The 25,108-nt window shown below is 37.6% G+C and overlaps 1 protein-coding gene and 1 pseudogene across 1 annotated transcript in view; both read right to left on the reverse strand.

Annotated features, from left to right (window-relative positions):
• The window catches only part of KIFAP3 (kinesin associated protein 3), a gene marked incomplete at its 3' end in the record, with an annotated part of 150,485 nt that extends 146,865 nt beyond the window's left edge, over positions 1-3,620 (reverse strand). Inside the window, 1 exon segment of the mRNA XM_008695960.2 lies at positions 3,369-3,620. Coding sequence (XP_008694182.1) covers positions 3,369-3,400 — 32 coding nt within the window. The 5' untranslated portion in view covers positions 3,401-3,620.
• An 18,788-nt stretch (positions 3,621-22,408) lies between these two features.
• Positions 22,409-24,453, reverse strand: LOC103667781 (annotated as a pseudogene).
• Between the last annotated feature and the right edge of the window lie 655 nt (positions 24,454-25,108).

Raw genomic sequence — 25,108 nt, forward strand, 5'->3', positions numbered from 1 at the left:
CACACAATGAATTATCATCCAGCTATTAAATGGAATGAAGTACTAATGAATGCTAAAACATAGATGAATGTTGAAAACATTATACTGTATATAAAAAAAGCTTTACATATACTGATTTTGCTTATCATATGTTTATAGCACTTATCATAAATACAATAATTACTTCTGATTATATATTATTTAAAGTCTGTATTCCTTGATACATTATAAGTACCATAAAGCAGAGAAAGTATCATTCATTCAATACTTTTAATTACTTGGCTGAGTGGCTTTTACATGGTAGAATTTCAAATAACTATTGAATGAATGAATGAATGAATGAATGAATGACATTTACTCTTAAAAATCCTTCAGTGGTTCCCCACTGCTTTTACAATTCTCAACTCTTTACAACAGCTCCTAATTCCTATATGATTTGGCCCATTTTTCTTTGTAGCCTTATTTTCACTTCATTTAATAATCATATAGTGAGTATTACATTCCAGGCACTGTGCTGTGTGCTGAGGATACAATGAGAAGTAAGATATATATAGCTCCTTAGCCTTTTGGAGCTTACAGACCAGCAGGAAAGACAAACAATAACAATATAGTGGTAAAATGGGTAAAGACAAGGTATTTGGTATCACGAAAACCTTACAGGTATATCTGACCTGGACTGTGGATTGTGGGATGAAGAAATGGCAGCTCAGGAAAGACTTTTTGGAAAAAGTGACATTTAAGCAAAAACAGGAAAAATGAGGAGTTAGCTAGGTGAGTAACAGGGCAAGTTCCAGACAATGAGAAGGGCATTTGGAACCTAACACTGAAACACAAAGATCTAATAGAAGTTACTTCTGTAAGGCTCAGGTATGAAATTATTGGGGGTGGGAGGGAAGCAGAGAGAGAGAAAGATGAAAAGGTAGGTGCTCTAACTCTAAAAGCAATGGAGGGGCACCTGGGTGGCTCAGTCCTTAAGCATCTGCCTCTGGCCCAGGGCGTGATTCCAGGATTCTGGGATGGAGCCCCGCTCAGTCGTTAAGCGTCTGCCTTTGGCCCAGGGCGTGATCCCAGGGTGCTGGGACCGAGCCCCGCATCGGGCTCCCTGCTTTGCTGGGAGCCTGCTTCTTCTTCTCCCACTCCCCCTGCTTGTGTTCCCTCTCACTGGCTGTCTCTCTCCCTGTCAAATAAATAAATAAAATCTTAAAAAAGAATAAAAGCAATGGAAAGCCACTGGAAGGTTTAAGAGGAGGCTAAAAAACCCAGAATCACAAATAAGTGTCTATGTTTGTGTATATCTGATTGAGGACATGAACTATGTCTATTTAATCATTTCCCCAGTGACCAGAACAATGGTAGGCATACACTACATATTTTGTAAGTATTCATTAAGTGCTACTGAATCAAAACTGGTAGCAGGACAAAAAAATGAAAACTGGATTTGATTCTATAATCTACTCACATTTAAACATAAAGAGACTAGAGATTCCTCAGTGATAACTACAATGAAACCACTGAAATCAACTAATTAAAATTAGAGTGAATCAATTAGATTGAAAACATTTGCTGTCCTGTTAAAAACTAAATCTAAAAGTAAAAATACTGCAAAAGGAACATACATAATCATTATCTAAGAACCAATAATTAAAATGGAAGGTTCTGCCAGACATCATAATCCATCAGGCCTGTATGATTATATGCCAGCTGCGTATTTCTAAAGTGAAAACAAGCAACACAAACTTTTTATTATTCATATTGTCAAAATTAGACAAAACTGAAGACCGTATGTTTCAACCTTTCCAAATTCTGACCTTATTTTACTTCAAACATCACAGTGACTTGTTTGGTTTTATTTTTTTTAACCCTAGATAACATGGCTTTCAAAATAAGCAATAGATTGACAATTATGCCTCAGGGTCTATACAGGTACAAGAATCCTAATAAAAACTATCTTTTGGCACACCTATATTACATGAAAATAAGCTGATGGTATAATAGTGGCTCTTTATCTAGAATAATCTGGAATCTAAAGTTGAAAGAGAACTAATGTATTTTCTTCTGTCATAAAATTTTCAATCAAGATATTTTAAAATAACAATGTAAGCAAAATTCAGGGAGGAAACCAATACTATATACTAGTCATGACTACATACTGCTATAAAAATTTTAGTGATAAAGCCTGGTTATTTGAGTTTCGGAAATATTCATATACAATGAGTAAGGCAGGCGATATATGCCTCAGTCGTGCAAAGGAAGTGCATTGTTTGACTGATCTTACAAATTGTTTGAATCCCTTTTAAGAATTGATTAAAGGTTAGAAGATGTTTCTGTGATGTTCAGGGCCATGCCAAACCAGGATGAACACATTCAGTAAAAGTATATTATGACTTGAAATAATGCCACCACATTATATGCATGTTTTATCTTTTAAAGGTATTTTCATATTTGGTCGGCAAATCTCTCATAAGGTAACATTTGCCCCATATTTAAATAATGAAACTGTGTCCAAAAAAATACATGTGACTCTCCCTGTGTACTTTAACCTATCAGTAACAGTGACTTAACTAAAAATGGAGAGTCCTAATTAATATTGTTTTCTATTGGATCACTGCTAACTCTTGGTCCAGTGACATGTATCCTTTTCATCAGGGATGAACTTCTCTTTGACAGGAGTCAAATAAATAATCCCAACAGATACAATTTTCTTTAAAGAGTAATTGATACTACAAGTATTCTTAAGCTAAATATATTATGGCCTATTCCAGGACAAGCTCCTGAACAAACCTCTTGATAATTATGAACCTCCTACAAAAATTAATACTGTATACATGGCAGTCAAATGGATGAAATGGTTGAGGAGAGCAGAAATGCACAGGAAGGAACCATCTCAACCCAGCCTCCTATAAATTAAAAGCCACCACTTCTTCATCGTTTCAAAACCCTACGGTGCTGAACCCCAAACAGGAGACAGCAGAGGCACCAGAAGACTTCATTCCCAAGGGAATTCCCAGGAGCTCCCAAGGGATTTATCCTACTGGGGAAAAATGGAGAGTCCAAGTGGGGGCCTGGAGGGGAGGAAGACACGGTTTACTCGGCCCTTCGCCCTTCTCCCGTGAACAATGTGATGTGTGTAGCAAGGAAACCATCTTCAATGCTGTCAGGGTCCCGCCGAGCCCGGTAAGAGGCTGGGGGGCCTCGCACCCCCGAAAGGCCCTTTCCTCTTCTCCCCAGTGCACCTTTCCCCTTTCCTTTCCGTCACTTCTCCCCGGCATCCACCCCTCCTCTAAGCTTCTAGCTTTGCCCAGTGACACCTCAAAGCCAACCCAAGGACCTCTAAGAGTATCTTCAGGGCCCTGCAAGGAAGGTAGGACCGAGCCTTAGGGAGTGGTCACCTTTTGAGGTATCTGGCGTCCTCCCCTTGCATGGCGGCGGCGACGGCAGCGTGGGGAGGATGGGGGTATCTGAGAAAGCCGGCGGAGCTATTTCCGGGGACGGTGGCCAAAGTATCCCCACACCCAAAGGCGATGACAGTCCAGAGGCCTGCAAGGAGGGGCGGCGGCGCTGCGGTTACCACGGTGAGGCCGCCGGCTCCTCCCACAGCGCCTAGGCTCCGAAACACTGGAGGGACCCAGACCCGCCCAGCGCGGCCTCCGCCAGCCCCGCCTCAGGGCGCATGCGCCCGCTTCGCCACGCCGTCTGCGCAGGCTCAGTGTGAGGTGCTGGCCCCGGGGATTAATCCGACGCACCCTGCAGCCGAGCGGGAGGGGTTTTGCCGCAGATACCCGCGCGGGGGGTCAAGGACTGGCTTCTTGATCACTGCCCCCTTGAGGATGAAAATTGGAAGAGTCATCCCAGTCCGCGGAATTGCAATATCGGGTCTTAGCTTCAAAAAAGAGAAAGGGAATCCATTAACCTTTTAATTAGTGAATGCTGTAGAGCAGCTCAGCCCTCGGCTGGTAACCTGTAAAGTGAGATTTGTGTTTGGAGGCATTGTGGAAAAGGAACTGCACTGATTGCACTGAGAAGCTCTTAATTTGTGGAGATAGTCTGACCCTCATACAAAATGAATACAATCAATCTCACCTTTGATTCAGTGCAAATCTGTGACTTCCACTTTGGTATTCTGAATCTAGAATGCACTCTTCCATCCCCGCCCCCCTGCTTCACACACACATACATACAAACTAGCTCCTGAAATGCCAACTCCTACACTAATTATCCTTAACTCAAGGTACCTTGGGGGTGGTTTCCTCTCAGGCAGGCAACTGTTGGCAATGCAGGCCATAGGGAAGAAGAGCTGGTTTTGAATCTTAGCAAGTAAATATCCTCTGCTTTCAGTTCTATGCCCATGGGCTCAGCTGTCACATCCATGCAAATGACAAATTCACTGCATTAAATGAATAACTTATGACTATCAACAAGACACCACAAGGAAAGTGAAAATATAAATTAAAAAAAATGATACACCTATTTCCATCACATAAAAATCAGGTGGAAGTGAGCTGACTGGAGCTAAACTTCAGGACTGTGTGAACCAAGAAGTTACCAGGCACAAAGAAGTAAAAAAACTGATGAGTTCTAATATTCAAATAACTTTTCTTCTTTAAATGAACTTCTGCTAAACCAGTTTCTCCATTTATAGTAACTTCTGGCAGGTGTACATTTTTTATTTTTATTTTTTAAATAAATTTTTACTTAAATTCAATTAACATACAATATATTATTTATTTCAGGGGTACAGTTCTGCAATTCACCAGTCTTATATATTACCCAGTGCTCATTACAACACATACCCTCCCCAATGTCCATTACCCAGTTACCCCATCCCTCTACCCCCATCCCCTCCAGCAACCCTCAGTTTGTTTCCTATGATTAAGAGTCTCCTATGGTTTGTCTCCCTCTCTGGTTTCATCTTGTTTCATTTTTTCTTCTCTTCCTCTATGATCCTCTGCCTTGTTTCCTAAATTCCACATATCAGTGAAATTATCTGGTAATTGTCTTTCTCTGATTGATTTATTTTGCTTAGCATAAAACCCTCTGGTTCCATCCATGTTGTTGTAAATGGCAAGATGTCAGCTGTACATTTTTTAAAGCTGCTAACAAAGCTAATTTATAGGCAACCAAGATGTTCCCATCATAGTCAAGGAAAATGATATCACAATATAGAACCCAAGAAAGCTTTCCTCGAAAAATGCATAAGTCCTCTTCCTGAATTATCTGTGAATTTTCAATGATATTTGCAATGAACTGGCTAGACACTTGGGCCTCTTCTCCAAAAGGTCCAGACCCAAATGAACACAGGTAGTAGATCTACATTAGGAACAACATTTAAACCGCAGGATTTAATTAAGGTTATTTTAAGACCCCCTATGAATCAAAAAGGAAAAGACAGAAAACCCAGTGGGGGAAATGGACAAAGAAGAAAAAGAGGAAATTGCAAAAATTAGGAAGTCTGAATATACCAAGTACTGGTGAAAATGTGAAGCCCTGTAAATTGTTTGGTAAACATTTCAGGTGTGAGTGCATTGGGACTACCACTTGAGAATAAAATATATTATTTCGCAAAGTTGGACAGAACATAACCCTAACTCTCTGCAATTCTACTCCTAGTTATATGCCTCGGAAAATTCATGCCCATGTGCACAATTAGGTTTGTTCCAGACTTACCAGAGCAGTATTGTGAATAATAGAAAAAGAAAGAATGAAAAAGAACTCCAAAGTATTTTCACAGAATGGATAAATACATCTGAATTATTTGTACTATACAATATTAAGCAGCAGAAAAAGTTTAAGAACTAGAACTACACAAATCACATGGATGAGTATTAGAAACATTATACCAAAAGAAAAGAACAAGTTGCAGGAGAGTACATACAGTATGATAACTTTTTAACATTTTTCAGTGTAACTTAACAATAAAATGCTTTCTTTTTGGTGGGCAGTTCTATGAGTTTTGATAAGTGCATAGGTCGTATAACCACTACACTACACAAATATAAAGCGAATCCATCATCCCTTCAATTTCCTTTGTGTTCCTTAGGAATCACCCAATTCCCCTAACCCCATGCTCTGGTAAGTACTGATCTGTTTTCTGTTCCTATAACTTTTCCTTTTCCAGAATATCATCTTAATATAATCATACATGATGTAGCTTTTTATGCCTGATTTCTTTCACTTAGATAATACATTTGAAAGTCATCCATGTTGTGTTTCAATAATTTATTTTTTTTTCAGTAGCTTATTCCTGTTTTATTGTTAGGTAATATTCTATGTATGAATGTACCACACTGCAAAAAGCACTATAAATACTTACGTACAGGTTTTTGCGTGAACTAAAGTTTTCTTTTTTCCTGTACAAACATCTAGGAATAGGATTGTTCAGTTTATGGCATACACATAAATAATTCTATGAAACTGCCAAACCGTTTTCCAAAGTAGCTGTGCCATTATGCATTCCCACTAACAATGTAGGAGTTCAGATTGATCCATATTCTCACCAGCACTTAGTATTGCCAAGCTTTTTAAAAATTTGTTTACTTTAGTTATCCTAACAGGTGTGCAGGGCTATCTCATTTGATTTAAGTTGCATTTTCATGATGATTAATGATATGAGCATCTTTCCATGTTCTTATTTACCGTTTGCATATATACCATTTTTGAAGTCTCTGCCCAAATATTTTATTCATTTTTTATGTTTTTGCTGGATTGATCAAACTGATCAGAGAGAGAGCACCAGATAGAGATGTAGGGAAATTATTGATTTATGAAATGAAAGAACATCACTGAGATTTTACAGGTACATATAAAAATGCTAATAAAGAAATACTGTGAATAACTTTATGCTGATAATTTTAATAACTTCAAATGGACAAATATCTTGAAAGATGCTTATTACTGAAACTGAGACAAGAGGAAATAGAAAATGGTAAGTTTCTGTGTGTATACATATATAATGGAATATTATACAGCCATTAAAAAGAATGAGATCTTGCCACTTGTGACAACATTGATGAACCTGGAGGGTATTATGATAAGTAAAATAAGTCAGACTGAGAAAGACAAATACCATATGATTTCACTCATATGTGAAATCTAAAAAAAATGGTATTTGAAGATTCCATATATGAATGAAATCATATGGTATTTGTCTTTCTCAGTCTTACATATCTCTTAAAGAAATCAAATGCCTAATTGCAGTTTTTCCCACAAAGAACACTCCAGACACAACATCACTGATGAGTTCTACCTAGGAAATGATGTCAAATTACATAATCATGCAGAAAATAGAGAATGAAGGAATTTTTACCAACTCATTTAATTATGTCAACATTATCCAGTATCAAAATATATATGTATAATATCAAAGATATTATAAAACAAAAGCTACAAATAATCTTAGTGAGCATATACACAACAATATTTAATAAAATATTAGCAAATTAAACCTGCAGTACATAAAAAAAGAATAGTACATCATGACCAAATAGGCTTTATCCCAGGAATACAATATTGGTTTAGCATAGGAAAAATCTAATAATATAATTTGACATATTAACAATATAAAGATGAAATATTGGTCATGTCAATAGAGGCAGAAAATGAATTTGGCAAAATTCATTTTTAAAAGAGCTACCAGCAACTAAGAGTAGAAGGTGACTTCCTCACTCTAATAAAGACATCTGTGTCAGTTTATTTCTAGGCTTTCTATTATGTTCCATTGCTCTATATATCAGGAAGTATGATACCTCCAATTGTGTTCTTAAGATTATCCTGGCTATTTTAGGTTCATTGTGGTTCCACATAAATTTTAGGATTTTTTTTTCTGTTTCTATAAAAAATACCATTGGAGTTTTGATATGGTTGTGCTGAATCTGTAAAATCACTTTGGATAGTATGAACATTTTGACAATACTCTTCCAATCCATGAACACAGAATGTCTCTCCATTTACTTATGTCTTTTTATTCTCATTTATCAATGCTGTGTAGTGTTCAGAGTAGAAGTCTTATATCTCCTTAGTTAAGTTTATTTCTTTTTTAAAAAAAGATTTATTTACTTATTTTAAAGAGAGAAGCACACATGAGTGGGGGTAGGGACAGATGGAGAGAGTGTCAAGCACACTGCCTGCTGAGTACAGAGCCCCACGTGGGGCTCAATCTCATGACCCAAGAGATCATGACCTGAGCAGAAACCAAGAGTCAGACATTCAACCACCCAGGCACCCCTACTTAAGTTTATTTCTAAGCATTTTATTCTTTTTGCTTAAATCGTAAATGGGATTGTTTCCTTCATTTCTTTTTCAGATAATTGTTAGTGTGTTGAAATGCAATTAATTTTTATGTTGATTTTGTATCCTACAACTTTATTGAATTTGTTTACTAGTTCTAACAGATTTTGTGGAGTGTGTAGCATTTTCTATATATACGATCATGTCATGTGCAAACAGAGATGATTTCTCTCTCTCTTTCTGATTTGGATGCCCTTTCTTTTTCTCGCCTAATTGATCTGGTTGGTACTTCCATTACTATGTTGAATAAAAGTGACAAGAATGGACATCCTTGCCTTGTCCCTGATCTTAGAGTAAAAGCTTTAAATTTTTCACTGTTAAGTATGATGTTGGCAGTGGGTTTTTCATAAATGAAATTAATTATGTTAAAATAATTTCCTTCCATTTTTAGTTTGTTGAAACTTTTTATCGTGAAGGGGTGTTGAATTGTGTGAAATGCTTTTTCTGCATATATTGAGATGATCATATGATTTTTGTCTTTCATTCTATTAATATTATTTATCATATTTATTGATTTAGGTATATTGAACCATCCTTGCATCCCAGGGATAAAATTCACTTGATTGTGATTGTATGATCCAGTTCAAATGTGCATTTGAATTCAGTTTGCTAGTGTTTTTCTGAGAATTTTTGTGTCTCTATGCATCAGGTGTATTGGCCAGTAGTTTTCTTGTAATGACCTCATCTGGCTTTAGCATCAGGATAATACTGGCCTCATAAAATGAATCTGGGAGTGTTCCTTCCCCTTTGACTTTTTTTGGGGGAATAGTTTGAGAAGGACTGGTGTTAATTCTTCTTAAATATTTGGTAGAATTCACCATGAAGCCATCTGGTCTTAGGCTTATGCTTTTTGGGAGGTTTTTGGTTACTGACTCAATCTTAGGATAGTTTTTTCAAAAATCAACTCAGTTTTGTTGATTTTGTTGTTCTAGTCTTTATTCCTGCTCTGATCTTTGTTATTTTTTCCTTCTGTTCTCCTATTTCTAGTTACTTGAGGTACAAAGTTAAGTTGTTTGAGATCTTTCTTTTTTCTTAATGCAGGCATTTAGGACAATAAATTTCATTCTTAGTCCTGCTTTTGCTGTATCCCATACATTTTGGTATATTGTGTTTCCATTTTCATTTGTTTCAAGATATTTTTTGATTTCCCCTTTGATTTCCTACTTGACCCATCAGTGGTTCAAGACTATGTTAATCTCCACATATTTGTGAATTTTCCAGTTTTCTTTCTGCTACTTTCATTATACTGTGAGGATACTCTATATGATTTCAGTCTTAAGTTTATTAAGACTTGTTTTGTGACCTAATGTGATCTATCCTAGAGAATGTTCCATGTGCACTTGAGAAGAATGTGTTTTCTGCTGTTGTCAGATTGAATGTTAGGCCCATTTGGTCTATAGTGTTGTTCAAGTCTACTGTTTCCCTATTGATTTTGTCTGGATTTTCCAGCCATTATTGAAAGTGGGGTATTGGGGGGCCTGGGTGGCTCAGTCAGTTAAATGTCTTACTCTGGATTTCAGCTCAGGTTGTGATCCCAGGTTTGTGAGATCAAGCCCCATGTCGGGCTCTGTACTGGGCATGGAGCCTGCTTGAGAGTCTCCCTCTCCCTCTGCCCATCACCCACCCATCTCTTCCTCTCTCTTAAAAAAAAAAAAAAGGAAAGGAAAGAAAGTGGGGTATTGATATTTCCTGCTGTTATTGTATTGCTGTCTATTTCTCTTTCCAGTTGTGGCAATATTTGCTTGTTTTCTATATTTAGGTGCTTTCACGTTGGGCACATATATATTCGTAACTATATATTTTCATGGTTGTCAGCAAGGCTTTATTACTTTCTAGAGGCTCTAGAGGAGAATCAGTGTCCTTGTCTTTTTCAACTTCTAGAGGCCATCCACATTCCTTTACTGACAGCCTCTGTTCTCTATCTTTAAAGCCAGCAATGGCAGTCAAGTCCTTCTCATACCGCCATTTTGGTGGTCTTCCTTCCATCATCACCCTTTCTAAGACCACTGCCAGGAAAGGTTTTCCAAAGAAATTTTAAGGGTTCATGTGGGCCCACCTGGATAATCCAGGATATTCTGTCTATGTTAAGATAAGTCCTTAACTTTAGTCATATCTGTTAAGTCCCTTTTTGTGTATACATAATATATTTACAGGTTCCAGGGATTCAGGTGTGGGCATTTGACAGGGGGAGAAGGGGAGAGTATTATTTTGCCTACCAAAACACCTACTATAATGGTTAATATTAAAACATCAGACAATACCAAATGTTGACAAGAATATGGAGCAACTAGAGTTCTACATTGCTTGTGAGAATGCAAAATGGCATAACCATTTTGGAAAACAATTTGTCAGTTTCTCCAACAGCTATGCATACATTTATCACATGACTCAGTAATTCCACATCTAGATATTTACCCAAGAGAAATGAAAACATATTTCTACAAAAATTAATGTCTACAAATGTTCACAGCTGCTTGCATAATAATACAAAATTGGGAACAACCCAAATGTCCATTAATATGTCATTTGATACAAATGGTGGGATATCCACACAACGGATACTACTCAGCATTAAAAAACCAAACTGCTGATATATATATAGCAATGTGAATAGATCTAAAAATATTATGATAAATGAAACATATGGTTTGATTCCATGTAAAAGAAATTCTTGAATACAAAAAAACCCCAAAAAAGCTATTATGACAGGAGGCAGACAAGTGGTTGCTTCTGTCAGGCATAGGGGACACACAGACTGTAGTCAGGATGGGAATAATTTGGGGTGACAAGTGTGAACACACTTGTCAAAATTCATCAAACTGTGTACTTAAAATGCCTTCATTTTATTGTATATGAATTATTTCTCAGTTTGGTTGTTTTAAAAGGTGTAACAAACAAGGAAATGAGAAATTCATATTTAGATGTAACATAATTAAATCACATAATTCCAAAGATAAAGAGATTTCAGATGTTTTTAAATACTTTTACATGTATTAATTTAACATTTCCCTCTTATTCCAACCCCCTCCCAGATTGATTATAAATTTTTTGAATGAAGAAACCAATCCCATTCAGCGTATGGAACTTGCTGTGATGGTTAAGACACTGAATTCTGGAGTCAGAACTGGGTGTAGAGTATCTGATCCACCATTTATTTACTCTTCGACCTTGGGCAAGCTAAACATTATAAGTCTCAATTTTTTCATCCATTAAAATAAGAATGATAGTAGTTTATATGTCTTAGAGTTATTGTAATGTTAAATGAGGTAGCATAGATAAATTTATATCGGGGTGATTATGACATAAATGCTAGTAATTGTTATTAGGTAAACTATGTTTTTAAAAACCATATATTAATCATGTGACTCTAAAGAAATCACTTAAGCTGTGTCTTCTTAATCTAGAAAAATTGGGATAAATACCCAAAATATAAAAGATTGGGGTGAGTAGAAATAAATTAATATTTGTGAAAGTCTTATAGACTGTAAAGTTATGTGAAAATCAATATGATTTCAACTTCACCCTTAGATTTGTTCAACTGCATTTTGAATACTGTACTAGCTGCAGTGAGGAGTTTAAAAGTATAGAGAAAAGTGATTGTTACTTCTAGGTCTTATAATTTAACACAGAGGAAGAGGAATACAAAGATACATAAACCTCTCTATGACAGACCAGTTAAATACAAATAACCCCAGTGATACATCAACATTCCAAGGATGGATCCTGGAGGGATTTGCACCTATTAATCGTCAGGCTGCACTGCTTTGTTAAGCCTGCTTGTTAATACCACAGTTTGCTCTATAAGCAAAACTTTCTCTTGGAAGCTTTTTCTGAACTCCAGACTTAGTAAAGTGCCTTCTCTGTTCTCCTGCTGCATTTACTGTACATTATGGACATCATTTGTTTATGCTTCTATCTTTTCTGATAAGAGTGATTAAAAAGGTATAACATCATGGGTTTCCAATTACATTTCTAATCACAGTGCTTGGCACATAGTTATAGCTAATAAATGGTAACTGAACATATTAATCCGCGTCATGATGGCAGCACGAGACAGGTAGAATGTGGACATATAGGAGGCAGTAATCTACTTATCCTGGTGGGTAGAGTTCAGGGTAGGGCTCACAAAGGATGAATAAAAATTTTCTTAGCAGAGAGCGTAGTAGGGATATTCTAGGAAAAGATAATAGTACATAAAAAGACACAAAATCTTGAAACATCACGGTATGTTTAAGTAACTGCAAGTCGTTTGAGATGTTTAGAGAATTGGGTTTGAGTAAGAGCAGTAAAAATAACTTTGGAAAAGCCAGCAGGGAAAGATTATGGTAAGTCTGGCATAAGAGAATATATTATTTAGATATTTTCTGCAGGCATGGGGAGCCACAGAACTGTTTGAATATAGCAAAGTCATGTTGAAATTTATTGCTTTTGGCAATATTAATTGTTCTATACTTTACCACACAGCAACATAGAACAGAGGTGTAAGAATTACGTTTTTATTTTCCAAATATATTGTTTTAAAATTTCTTGATATCCTTCAAGAATCTATAGAAAATCATTTCTTACCTTGCGACTGCCTTTGGAATATCATCAAATGGCCATTGTGGTCCAAAGAATCCACATCCACTGGCTATTAATGCAGTCATTTTCTCACTTTTCAAATTAACTTGAGCTCACGATACACATCTTAAAGCAAAGGAGATTTCAGTTAAAAGGACCCCTTAAAATACATCCTTTTCTTGATAGTGGTAATCTCTGTTTTCACCCAGTATGACATCAGACAACAACTATGACATCATTGGGTTGCTCCAAGGGTCAGGACAAGGAGGTAGGTGACCCACTAGGACAATAAATAATGAATCTCTGTGCTTTTCTTCTTCCTCAACATCTCTTACAGCCTGAACCATACTTTGAGAAAATACTTGTGTTGTGTGTCAACCTGGTGGTTCTTAAAGACAAGCAGTCAAATGAATACTCAATACAGTATAAGTGGAAGATATGCATATTTAGTCATACATGTATCCATACACATTCATTCACACACAAAACCCCTGAGTTTGTGAATTTGTATATGCAAATATATACATTCATGTTCAGTTGGAAGTTCTCTGCAAGCAAGTATAGCTATTGTTATGCTTTTAGAGAGGTGCACATGGCATGGTGAGGGAGGTGGAAGTCCTAAATTTATTCATCCAGATTAGTTGTATTTATTAATTTAAACAGAATTTATGAGTAGGCATTGCTTTAGACTTGAGTATGCAAAAAGTGAATAGACATAGTTCCTGATTTGAAGAACTATATCAAAATCCAGTAGGGATACACACAAGGTGAATAAATGAAATTCAAAGTAACACATTCTATGGTAAAGCTAGTGTATCTCTGTAGAAATCAAGATGACCGTGGAATCATTAGATATTTAAGGCCTATGCCACACAAGACATTCATCTAAGAATTCAGGCTATAAAGAGAGTGAAATACAGACCTACCTTAATGGAGTTCAAAGTCTATGAATAGGCAATCAAAGAGCAGGTAGTTGGGGTCTCAGTCATGTTTCCCACACACCTATATCCCATGTCAAGTTTTTCTTTTCTTATGGATCCTGTTATTTTAAACTGTCTTACCTACTAATTTTGTTCTTGTGGGAAGACGACACACTATTTCTTTTCAATTTATTGCTTCGGTTCATAATCTCTCACAATGATAGAAATTTCATTTGAGTTGGAGATAGATATTCAGTGAATCCAATCTCTCATTCAGTACATGTTCGTTTGATACATGTTATGTGTTCCAGGCACAATTCAGAGCTAACGGTAGTAGTCCAGACGGGGCAAATCCAGGCAAGGCTATATGAGCAACCAGATGTTTCCTCTGAAGTCTTAGCAGCAGAATTAGAAAATTTTTAGAGCTGGAGAGCATATGACAACTACTACCAAACACCTCTGTTGAAATGAGTTGAAAGCTATCAGGTCACCAAGGAGTGCTCTCTTCTTCACCTCCTTAGGAATTTAAGTGTACCATACCCTCCAGGTCATTAAGAACAGAACCATAACTGTCCGTTCATTCCAAATCAGTTCCTAGCAACAACCATCAAGCAATAATAACTTTGAAGTTGGGTGTGAAATGAATTTGTGCTTGTAGGGTTGAAATATATTATGTTCTAATGGGTGACATAATTCCACAAGTAGGGGCTAAAATTAAATCACATGTTATTTGACTTTAAATCTTTGAACTTTAATTTTTCTTTTCTTTCATTTCCTTTCCCTTCTCTTCCCACCCACCTCTTCCTTCCATTTTTTTCTCCCTTCTTTCCTTTTTTTCTTTCTTTTTATGCGTAGACAGCACATGTGTCATAAAAGTCACTGCACATTAGAAACAGAATTGTATCCGATTTGGGGCATTTCCTACCAAATCCGTCTCTCTTCAGTGTAGTCTTTGCTGTATCAGGGGAGAGAGTAGATTTATATCAATAACCCCAAGGAATGGTTGCAATGAAATCAAATTCTTTCCTGTGTGTATTAGTGACAAACAGATTTAAAACTCATTTCATGTTAGCTCACCCTTCGACACCTTGTCCACCTTGCCCGATTTGTTTCTTTCAAAGAGGGAGAGGTGAAAAATCAGATGCTCCTATTCCAAACTCGACAAGTTGTAAACTATTTTTCTCAAATCAATCTTCTTCCTGCGTTTCCCCCCCATTAGCATGTGAACTTTTTCTTTCCAAATGAGTCAGCTGAGGGTGCCAACATTCTCTGAATAAAAGGTGCTAATATGCCACTACAAAAACAAAACTAACTAAAAACAAAGTAAAGAAAAATGCTTCTTGCCCACATCTCTAAATTGTTCTCCTCTGGCTTGGTGATGTATATTTCTCTTTCAATCACTTCCTTGATACGGAACCAGTCCCCTGATACTGAACCAGGCCCTTGGGCTTTGGATATGATATTTAGTATTATAATGAGGGAAAAGGTCTGTGAAAGTTCAGTACTGGGGTCCACCTTGGAGCAGACTGGTTTGGTCCGGTCTTCGCCAATCTCTGTAGTAAGCATCCTCCTTTCAGTAAGCATTTCTGCAAGATATGCTACTCAAGGACACAGGGTTTTAGGTTGTTGCTGCTGTTGTTTTCTTTGTGAAGGCAGCCAAAGAATACTTGGTTTTGTAGTCAGGGTTGAGGGGCCCTGAGTATAGTCCCTGCTCTGTCTTATCCTCACTGAACTCTACAAAATAATCTGCACTGTAACCAAGCAGATATGCTGATGGATATTCCTCCATCTGAACTAAGGAAACATGAACAACTTAAACATTTTTAGCAAGATTGTTTTTATTTTATTAAAATATGTTCATGGCTACCAGAATACCTTTTGCTTATAGACCTTGAGATTTGGGGCCAGGATTGATTCTAAGGTTATTCTGCTGCTTATACATTTAAGTTTATAATATCATTAAAATGGAACAAATATGAAAATTTGAACTAGAAAGTCAAATATCACCTAAGGAACACTTACTCTACTTTTTCATTTTTCTGGTCAGTTTACTCAGAGGAAAGGAAAAAAAAACCTAAACAGGCCATAGGAAGCGCTCAGTAAATGAGTATTGAATGACTACTTATAGACAAGGAGAGAAATCACCAAATAAATTAGAACTTAACTGGTACTTTGTCATAAAGTAGTAGTCTCTGCATTTAATTTCTTGCACGTAGGCCATTAGGGTGAAGACTATATAGAAATTGGGGGTTCTGCATTTTTTTCTCATAAATAATACTATTCCCTCATGAAGACAGTAGGCAAGAAGAGGAAGTTTGGGTGATTGTCTTAGTATGCATTTATTTTGTTTCTGTTCTATTGATTTCTGTTCTATTTTTTTTTCCTGGCTGAAAGACAAATTTGTTTTATTGCATAAAAAACTGTGTAGTCATATGGAGAAAAGAGGGATGAGTATTTTATTTTTTGTTAAAGATTTTTAAAGATTTTTATTTATTTGAGAAAGAGATTGGGGGGGGGAGCAGAAGGAGAGGGAGATGTAGGCTCCCCGTCGAGCAGGGAGCCTGCTGCAGGGCTTCATGTGGGGCTCCATGCAGGGCTGGATCCCAGGATCCTGACGTTTAACCGACAGAGCCACCTAGGCACCCCAGGGGAATGACTATTTATTGAGGGCATACTATGGGCTAGATACCAACAGAAACAAAATTATAAGAGGGAAAAGTATATTTTACAGATGAGGAAATAGAGATAGTACAAGTGAGCAGAACCCAGATTATTTTTGTAAAATTTTCCTGTTTTATCTTTACCTTTTTATTATAAAGTAACACAGATATAGACAACCACACAAGTCAGAGGCAAAGCTTAGTGAATTACTCTATGGCAAACGCCCCTGTAATCAGATGGAGATGTAGAACTTTTCCAGCCCCCCCAGAAGCTCCTCCCAACATCAGCCCCTTTCTTGCCTCCAAAAGTCATCGTTAGCCTAACTGTGACGCAGTCACATTCTTGCTTGTGTATCCCTAGACACTATAGTCCGATTTTGCCCGTTCTTAAAAACTGGGTATGTCTCTTAAATCTCTATTAATTTACAGATTTCTATTCTATCCCCGTCTTTTCCTTACATTATACCTATTGCAGAGTCCGCAGAATTTTACCTGTAGATTTTCCACGTTCTGGGTGCATACTTATAATGGGGTTTATTATCTTTCTCCTGATAATACGTACTTTGTGCTAATTGGCAGCTAAATCCAGAGGCTTGATCAGACTGTTTGACTTCTTTGGCAAGATAATAAATGGGGTTGCGCTGTTTACTCAGGGAGCACAGCACCTGGTGCTCACTTCCTCCTGATGTCAGGACCCACCGGGGCTCGATGCTACCGTGTTTGTTCAATGTCTCTATAGTCATTTTGATCGTCTGAAACTTATTCTCCAGTATATTTCTTAGGAAGTACTCATGGGAACAACATTTCTTGAGGCTTTGCCTGTTGATAACAGTTGTCTGTGCTTTTTACTTGAAGTTCAGTATTACCGGGTATAAAATCCTTGGCTCACATTTTCTTTCCTTCAATTTCTTCAATATGTTGCCCTACTTTCTTCTAGCATGAAGGGTTGTGAAAATGTGTTAATCTGATTTTCCTTCCTTTATAGTCACTTTTTTTTTTTTTTTGCCTACAAGGCCAAAGATTTTTTTTTCTTTTTTACAAAGTTCAATAATTTTACTCAAATATGTTTTGATGTTGGATATCCTGTATGGTAGAGTCAGTTCTATGGTGTGCTCTTTCAACTTGTAGTTTTACATTCTTTTTAAAAAATATCAGGAACATTGTCTTGAATTACAGTTTTAAACTTTGTTTTGTTCTCTTGCTTGGGTTTTCATTTCAGGGACTCATCTCTTCTTTGCCTATCTTAAATATTTGTCATTTTTTCTTAAATTCTTTTTTATCTCTTTCTTCATCTTGTAATTTAATGTTCTCCTCTTTTGATTTTCTGTTATTAATACATTATTTCTCACATTTATAACTTATGTTCTAGAATAGGTTACATTTGTAAAGGATTTTAAATTTCTAATTCTCTTTTTGAATTATATCAGCTTCTTTCTGACTTTTCTAATTTTGATTTGTGTTATTTCAGGTTTTATGTCATTATATAGTTGGGTTTCTTTTGAAATAATAAGTTGCAGTTTTGACGTCTCTCTTTTTCATGTCTTCCTAGTGTGATTGTTTAGGATTTGACCTTGATACGTTTATTTTAATTAATTTTCTTTGAAATTAGTTTTCCCGAATGTTTAGAGAGTAGTAGTGTTTCTAACTTCATAGACCTCCCTGTTCTGCAGTTAGCATCAGTGTTAAAAACAATACTGCACTTTGCTTTCTGAGATTTCCTAGCTGTTTGCCTTCCCCACTTTTATCTGTACCTTCTTTCCTTTATCTCTCGTGTCTCTTTCTAGTTAAACGCTTCCAGTCCCAGTAATTTCTCCTCAGTGCGGAGCCCTGTGCTCTGATGAGCCAGGTTTGAGAGTTTCCAGACAGTAAATTGCTTCACCCTTTTTTTTTAAAGATTGCATTTATTTATTTGAGAGAAAGAGAGCACAAGCAGGTAGACAGGCAGAGGGAGAGGGAGAAGCAGACTCCCCACTGAGCTGGGAGCCCAATGTGGGGTTCGATTCCAGAACCCTGGAATTAGGACCCGAGCCGAAGGCGGATGCTCAACTGACCAAGCCACGCAGGCGCCCCTGCTTCACCTTTATAGAACTTACAGCAGGCTCTTTATACTCACACGTTGCTGGAGTAAATGATACCTTTCTGAATTTCTGCCACTCTCCTCAAGTTGACCTGTTGTACTTTTGAGGTATCTGTTGGGTGTTTTTTTGGTTCTTTTATTCTGATTATCATCGAATGACTTGCTACTTCCCCCTACTTTTTCCCCACACAGATGCCAATGGCACACAAATCTAGTGGCTATTGGTAGTTTGTTTCTACTTGCTTGTATTTTGAGGCTTGTGTTGTACCTAGTTACCCAGTTTTGTTGGATTTTGTTTATTGCTATCCAGATGCTGTCTTTTTAATGTGAGCTGGAAGGACCCCCCCCCAAATTATGTTGCCACGACCATCTTTCTAGAATTTATGACAGATGCTCTTTTTATAGATAAGGAATCTGAGGCCCAAGGAGGTAAATTTACTTGCCCAAGATCACGCGGTTAACAGCAGAAGATAAATATATATGTAAAGCACCCTGATAATGCCAGGTACTGAGAAACTGCCTAATGCGTGCTCTTTCCTTCCTTCTTCCCTGCTTCCTTCTCCTCTTCCCAACCTTCTTCCCTTCCTTCCTTTCTCTAATTCTCCCTCATTCCCTCCAGAGCCTCAATTTAAACCCAGTTATTTCTGACTTCAAGCCTCTACAAGCTCATTTAATATGTTATGGTTCTACCCCATAATGTGATGTCATTAGAGCTTTTAAACAAATTTAAACAAAATTAGCTTTACCAAAACCAACACTCATCTTGCTCTAAGAACATTTTCCTCTATGTTTTTATGCTCACATGCTTTTCAAATGGAATCTACAAATGTTAGATTCTTTGACACACGCCTCATTAAAATATGGTTTGTTAGAAGTTAAGTGGTACCCTTATTTTAATGAATCCATTTATAGTATTTTGTATAATCCTTTGAAAGTCGTCTTTTTTACCTTCTACTACTACCCAGGAAACCACATATGATAAGGGAGTCAATATAATCTGAATCTGAAAAATCTTGATTTCACTTATAAATTTAAAATTCACAGTACTTAAAGAGATTTTAAACTCCGCCAAAGTTGAATGTTCTGCTTTTGAAAAATCTTATAAAGGCACTATTTTGATTAGAAAATTATGCAGCTCTCAGACAAAAGTCCATAAAATTCTAAGCTTTGTTGGTTAGGGTGTTTGGCTATTGATGATACTTGACACGGATTCATTCAAAAAACTGAATGCACCATGAAGCTCCCAGGGAATTTATACCATATACTCTGTCATATAAAAAGTCCAATTTACTAATTCTCCATAATCCTCTATGTAAAGCCAATCAGTAATTAGATGGTGGGGAGCAGAGTTTTACTTAAGGTATGGAGTCACCATACAAGTCCTAAGGGACTTATAGCTCTATTTTAAGCCAGTGCTTTTATAAAATCCTGTTCCAGTTTTTGGCTCTATAATGGATTTCCCAGGTTGGTGATACACCACACAGAAAACACCCTTTCCTTATTTTTCTTTCCTTGAACTTCCTGCTCTTGCTGTGCAGGCTTAGTTCATACTGTTTGAATTTACTTATTGTGGTTTGCATAAAATTATCATTCACTCATCTACACATAGTAGATAATGGTTATTTGCCTATAAATCTAACAGGTACTGAGTTTTATTTACCCTCCTGCTCTGTGGGCACTCTTGGAACAAACGGGCAGTTGTTCTTGAAACATTTTCCATTTTTATGAGATTTGGAACTGTTTCTCCTTGTTGCTTTGTGTGCTTTTTAGCAGCTTGAGGCTCCTTCTTTCATGGTGTTTACTCTGGAGCTGGTGTGAACAGAGGCTCTTGGAAATGGTAGAGTGTTAATATCCTGGAGTGTGTCCTGCTTCATGTAGAAGATTGCTTCTCGAGGCTGCTGGGAGCTGCAGCAGAAATGGGTCTTTCACAACATGTACAGATGCACTCACAGTCACGAACGGTCACACACCTACGCTCAACCTCTCACGCTCTCCGATTTTGCATGTGCAGAAACAGGCCAGGAAACCTGACCTCATGTTGATTGGAACGTTGCTTTGCATTCATTTTCAGAATACTTGGAGCCTCACATATGTTTCTTGTTAACGCTCATGTTTGATTGTTCTAAGTTGTTTTTTTTTTAATTAAATAAACCTGTATCAAAAATTGTCACTTTGCTTTAAAAAAGCACAATTAGCTTGCTCTGGGGGAGCAAACAGCAAAGAAAAATGAAATATTTCTGCTCCTTTACAAGTGAGAGTGGCATTAAGACATAGTGATACATTTGAGGTTCAAGGGATTTTACATAGCTTTTGAGCAAATCAAGCACAAAATAGCATTACTTATACAAAGAAACTCATTTAAAACAGAGCTTGTTAACAGAATGTGGTTTAAAATCATGTCTGTTGTAAATGTATCTTCAGAATTGAAAGTTACTGGGTCAGAGACTGAAAGGTAAGTAAGCTGATAGCTCAATATAATAACTGTAAATTTGGAGGTGCATTAATTGTTTCACCCCACAAGGGGATGATTTGGTAAAGCATCATATGCAACATAACATACTTAGGCATGGATGATTTCATAAATTTCTAAAAGTGCTATTATTAGAATCTATTTCTATATTACTTAACTACCTAGGGTGTCTCCTCAGACTCAGCTTCTTAATGTTATGGCCCTTCTAAGACAAAAAAGAAAAAAAAAGGCTGTCAGTCTATCTATCTATCATCTATCTATCTATCTATCTATCTATCTATCTATCTATCTATCTATCATGTATCTGCATATCTGAATTCAAGTGGCTAAATTAAGTGTTTCAAGATCTCTCAACTCCTTATTATCTTTCATTTTATTCTTTCATCCTACATATTTTAAATAGTGTTTTGTATATTAATCATATTTTCTATTTTCTATATTTGACATCTTGGGCAGCTTGGGGACCCAGGGAGGGAGGGACGGCCCTCCCACGGTTATCTAGTTCCATAGAGATAGCAAACATCTTACCTGTGAGCACACCTATGATATGCAAACCAACCAATCAGAGCCCATACCTCCAATTCACCCCAGGGGCAGGTACCAGACAACCAGGGACCACCTCTATAGCCCCGAGTCCACAGAAATTATCCAGACTATCCAATACTAAACTTACACAGTGTACTTACTCTGCCTCAGTCATTGCTTCCCTCAAAAACCCAAATTAAAGGCTCTGGTCCATAATTTTCCCTTTTCTCCTTCTGCCTCCTGACTGACCCAAATGCTTCCTCGTGTGGCCTGGCAAGCCATGGAGTGTCCCTTCCTCCTGAGAATTTGTAGATAATAAACTGTCTCTTCCTTGGCAGTCATCATTCTGTAGGCCTCGCCATAGCTGATCTAAACAAATTCTGGGGACATTTTCATACCCTTTGGCACCCATTCCTGTTGTAGACTCTGGGTCTCTCTCTGGCCCCCTTTTTTCCTATACTTAAAGAGTTTCCTGACTCTGGACACTGGCTACTGCTTTTTGGAGGCTACCACCCTTCTTTTCGTGAGGTACACTCTTGTAAAACTCCTATCCCCGAGGAGTTCCTTGAATTAGGGGCAGTTAGGCATCAGCCTGCCCCTGGCTTTTGGGGTGAAGGTGCTCTGTCCTGCCAGGCATAACCCAATCTCCACTTCTGCGTCAAGGGTGGAGTTGAGCTCGGTTGTGATGTGCTTCTCCTGCTGCACCCTCCCTAGGCTCTGCCTGTCGTCTCTAACCACAACTATAGCCTTACTTACTGCATTAATCTCAACCTCAGATCCCAGTTCTCCCATGAAATAAAGAGCCTTCTGCCCAATTATCCAGGCTTGTTTCTGCTATTTCTAAAATATTTTCTCCACCATCCCCCCCAACCATCTTTTGACTACCTAGTCAAAGTTGTACCAGTTCTTCAATCTTCTATGAAAGATTGGAGAATATTATCCTCTTCCTTGCATTTGATTATATTTAGTCGAACATTTTATCATTTGTTGTCTTTTTCTATTTCATGTGCTTGAAATTTGGACAGAGGACTTGAGCGTATGTGCTAATTCTATGACTTACAAGCTGTGTTAGGCTGCTTGGACATCCATAACAAAATGCCACAAGCTGGGTGACTTAAACAACAGACATTTATTTTCTCACAGTTCTAGAGGATAGGAGTCCCAGATCACTGTCAGGTAGGATTGGTTCCTAGTGAGGACTCTTCCTGGCTTGTAAATAATGACCTCTCACTGAACCTTCATATGGCCTTTCCATTCATGTGGAAAGAGAGAAAGACAAGGAGTTCTCTGGCATCTGTTTTTTTTTTTTTTTTGAGTTTATTCTTCATTTAAGTTTTAAAATACTACTATAGTTGAATATTAAAACAAAAACAATAGCAAGAGTGAGCTATGATTATAGTCCTTGTAAGATACTGGCAGTGTTATTCACTGGCCCCGTTAAGAGGTGTGACACTGAACACCCCCCCTGGGATGATGTTCATCACCCTCATAGGCTTCCCCACTGTAATGGCTCTGTCTTTCCTGATTTGGATCAAAGTCCACCAGTTCTACCTGGTCCATTTCATCAGTCTCTTCTACTTCCTTCCTCTCAGGTAGGAGTTTTCCCTGCAAGAGAGTTTATCAGGAGACAGAAAACCATTCTTTGCAAAATTTACCTTACATTTGATGATGAGGCGACCCTTCTTCTATAGTCTACAATAAATTGGCCTGCCTTCATTTAGCACACGCTTGATATCTCCAATATCTCCATGCTTTTTTTAAAGATTTTTTTTTTTTATTTGACAGAGAGAGAGACAGCCAGCGAAAGAGGGAACACAAGCAGGGGGAGTGGGAGAGGAAGAAGCAGGCTCCCAGTGGAGCAGGGAGCCCAATGCGGGGCTTGATCTCAGGACTCTGGGATCATGCCCTCAGCCGAAGACAGACGCTTAATGACTGAGCCACCCAGGTGGTTTGATATCTCCATGCTTGACAATTTCAACTGGATGAAAAGATCTCCTTGCTGAGTAAAAACAGCATGGTTCTTCTGATCTAAAACAATGATAATATCTCCTGGTTCCAGTCCTGGTTCTTGGTTTCCTTCATCATGGAATGTTATCTTCTGACCATCTTTCATGCTTTTGTCAATATGAACTTTCAGACTCTTCTCTTGAACTATCTTCCTTTCACTGTAGCCTTTACATCTGTCTTTAGGACTGATCTGTTCCCCATGGCTCTGGCACTCCCTGTACACAGACTGAATTTACTGAACCATTCTAGGTCCTATCTGATGAATTCTTATTTGCATTCCAGTACCTCAGCAATTGAGATAATATTTGACTGCTCCTTTATTACCACCTGGCCCTTCACGTTTATCGCAAATTCCATTCTTTTGCAGAGCTAGTTTTCTTATTGCACCATTATATAAATCTTCTAAGGTTACTGAGAGCTGATGCACAACATTTTTACCTCTCCTTTCTGCATCCTTCTTCCTCCTCCAAAAAACATATCAAAGATGTCCATGGGGGGAGTGAAAACCACCACCAGTTCCACCTTCTTTAATTGCCTGTTCTCCTCCTTTGTCATATGATTCCCTTTTCTTTGCGTCAGAGAGCACTTCGTAGGCTTGATAAATCAGTTTAAACTTCTTTCCTTCACTTGGATTCTTAAATCAGGGTGGTACTTCAAGGCCAGTTTCCTGTAGGCCTTTTTCAGTTCCTCCTGTGTGGCATTGGGTTTGACCCCTTGAACATCATAGTAAGTGGTTTCTTTCACCATTTTCTACAGCTGGTGGGAGGCCAAGGCCCGTGTGGGGGAGCGGGAAGGAGCGCATTGCTGGGCACACCTCGGGTAGCAGCTGCTCCTCCACATCTCACCGGCATTCTGGAAAGTTCCTCTGGCATCTGTTCTTATAAGGAGACCAATATCAGCAGATCAGGGCCCCACCCTATGACCTCACTTAACCTAATCACTTTCCTACAGGCCCCATCTCCAAATACAGACATCCTGGGGGCTGGGACTTCAACATATGAATTCTAAGGGGACACAAACCAAGTGACTAGGACAATTCTTTTATATTCAAAAAGGAAGATACTACTGCTCATAATTTCTTTCCAAAGCCTACCAAAGGGCTGAATCATGTTAAGTGTTCAAAATTTAAATTTAAAATTTAAAAAGTAAACAACTTTATACTGTGTATTTATTAAATTGAGATAGCAGATTTATGTCATCTGAGATTTTGGAATTAACTTTTCTGGTTTTTAGTGTTGGATCTTGTCTACTAGAAAGACTTCACATTTTTGCAGCTGGTTCTTTCCATTGCTACTACACACAGGATGAAATAGTCTATGGTGTCAAATTCTCTTTCTCTCTAAAATGGAATTTTAAGAATATTTCAGAGGAAATCATCTTGTTCATCATATTGTCAATCTAGCTTCACACTCTATCATGAAAACCCCAGAATTCTAGCTGAATATGGACAGGCCATTTACAATTACACATAATGATTATAGAGGCCAGTTTTGTTCCATTTGGAATTTGGGATTCTTTTTTGGTAGGCTCCACCCTGTCCCTTCCAGGTCCATTAGACTTTGTGTCTTAGACTCTTTTCCCAAAGAAACACAAATTCCTTTTGGTGAGTATTAGGTGAAAAATTCAA

The sequence above is a fragment of the Ursus maritimus genome, unplaced genomic scaffold (genome assembly GCF_017311325.1).
Source record: "Ursus maritimus isolate PB19 unplaced genomic scaffold, ASM1731132v1 scaffold_2, whole genome shotgun sequence".
In the NCBI taxonomy this organism is placed as follows: domain Eukaryota; kingdom Metazoa; phylum Chordata; class Mammalia; order Carnivora; family Ursidae; genus Ursus; species Ursus maritimus.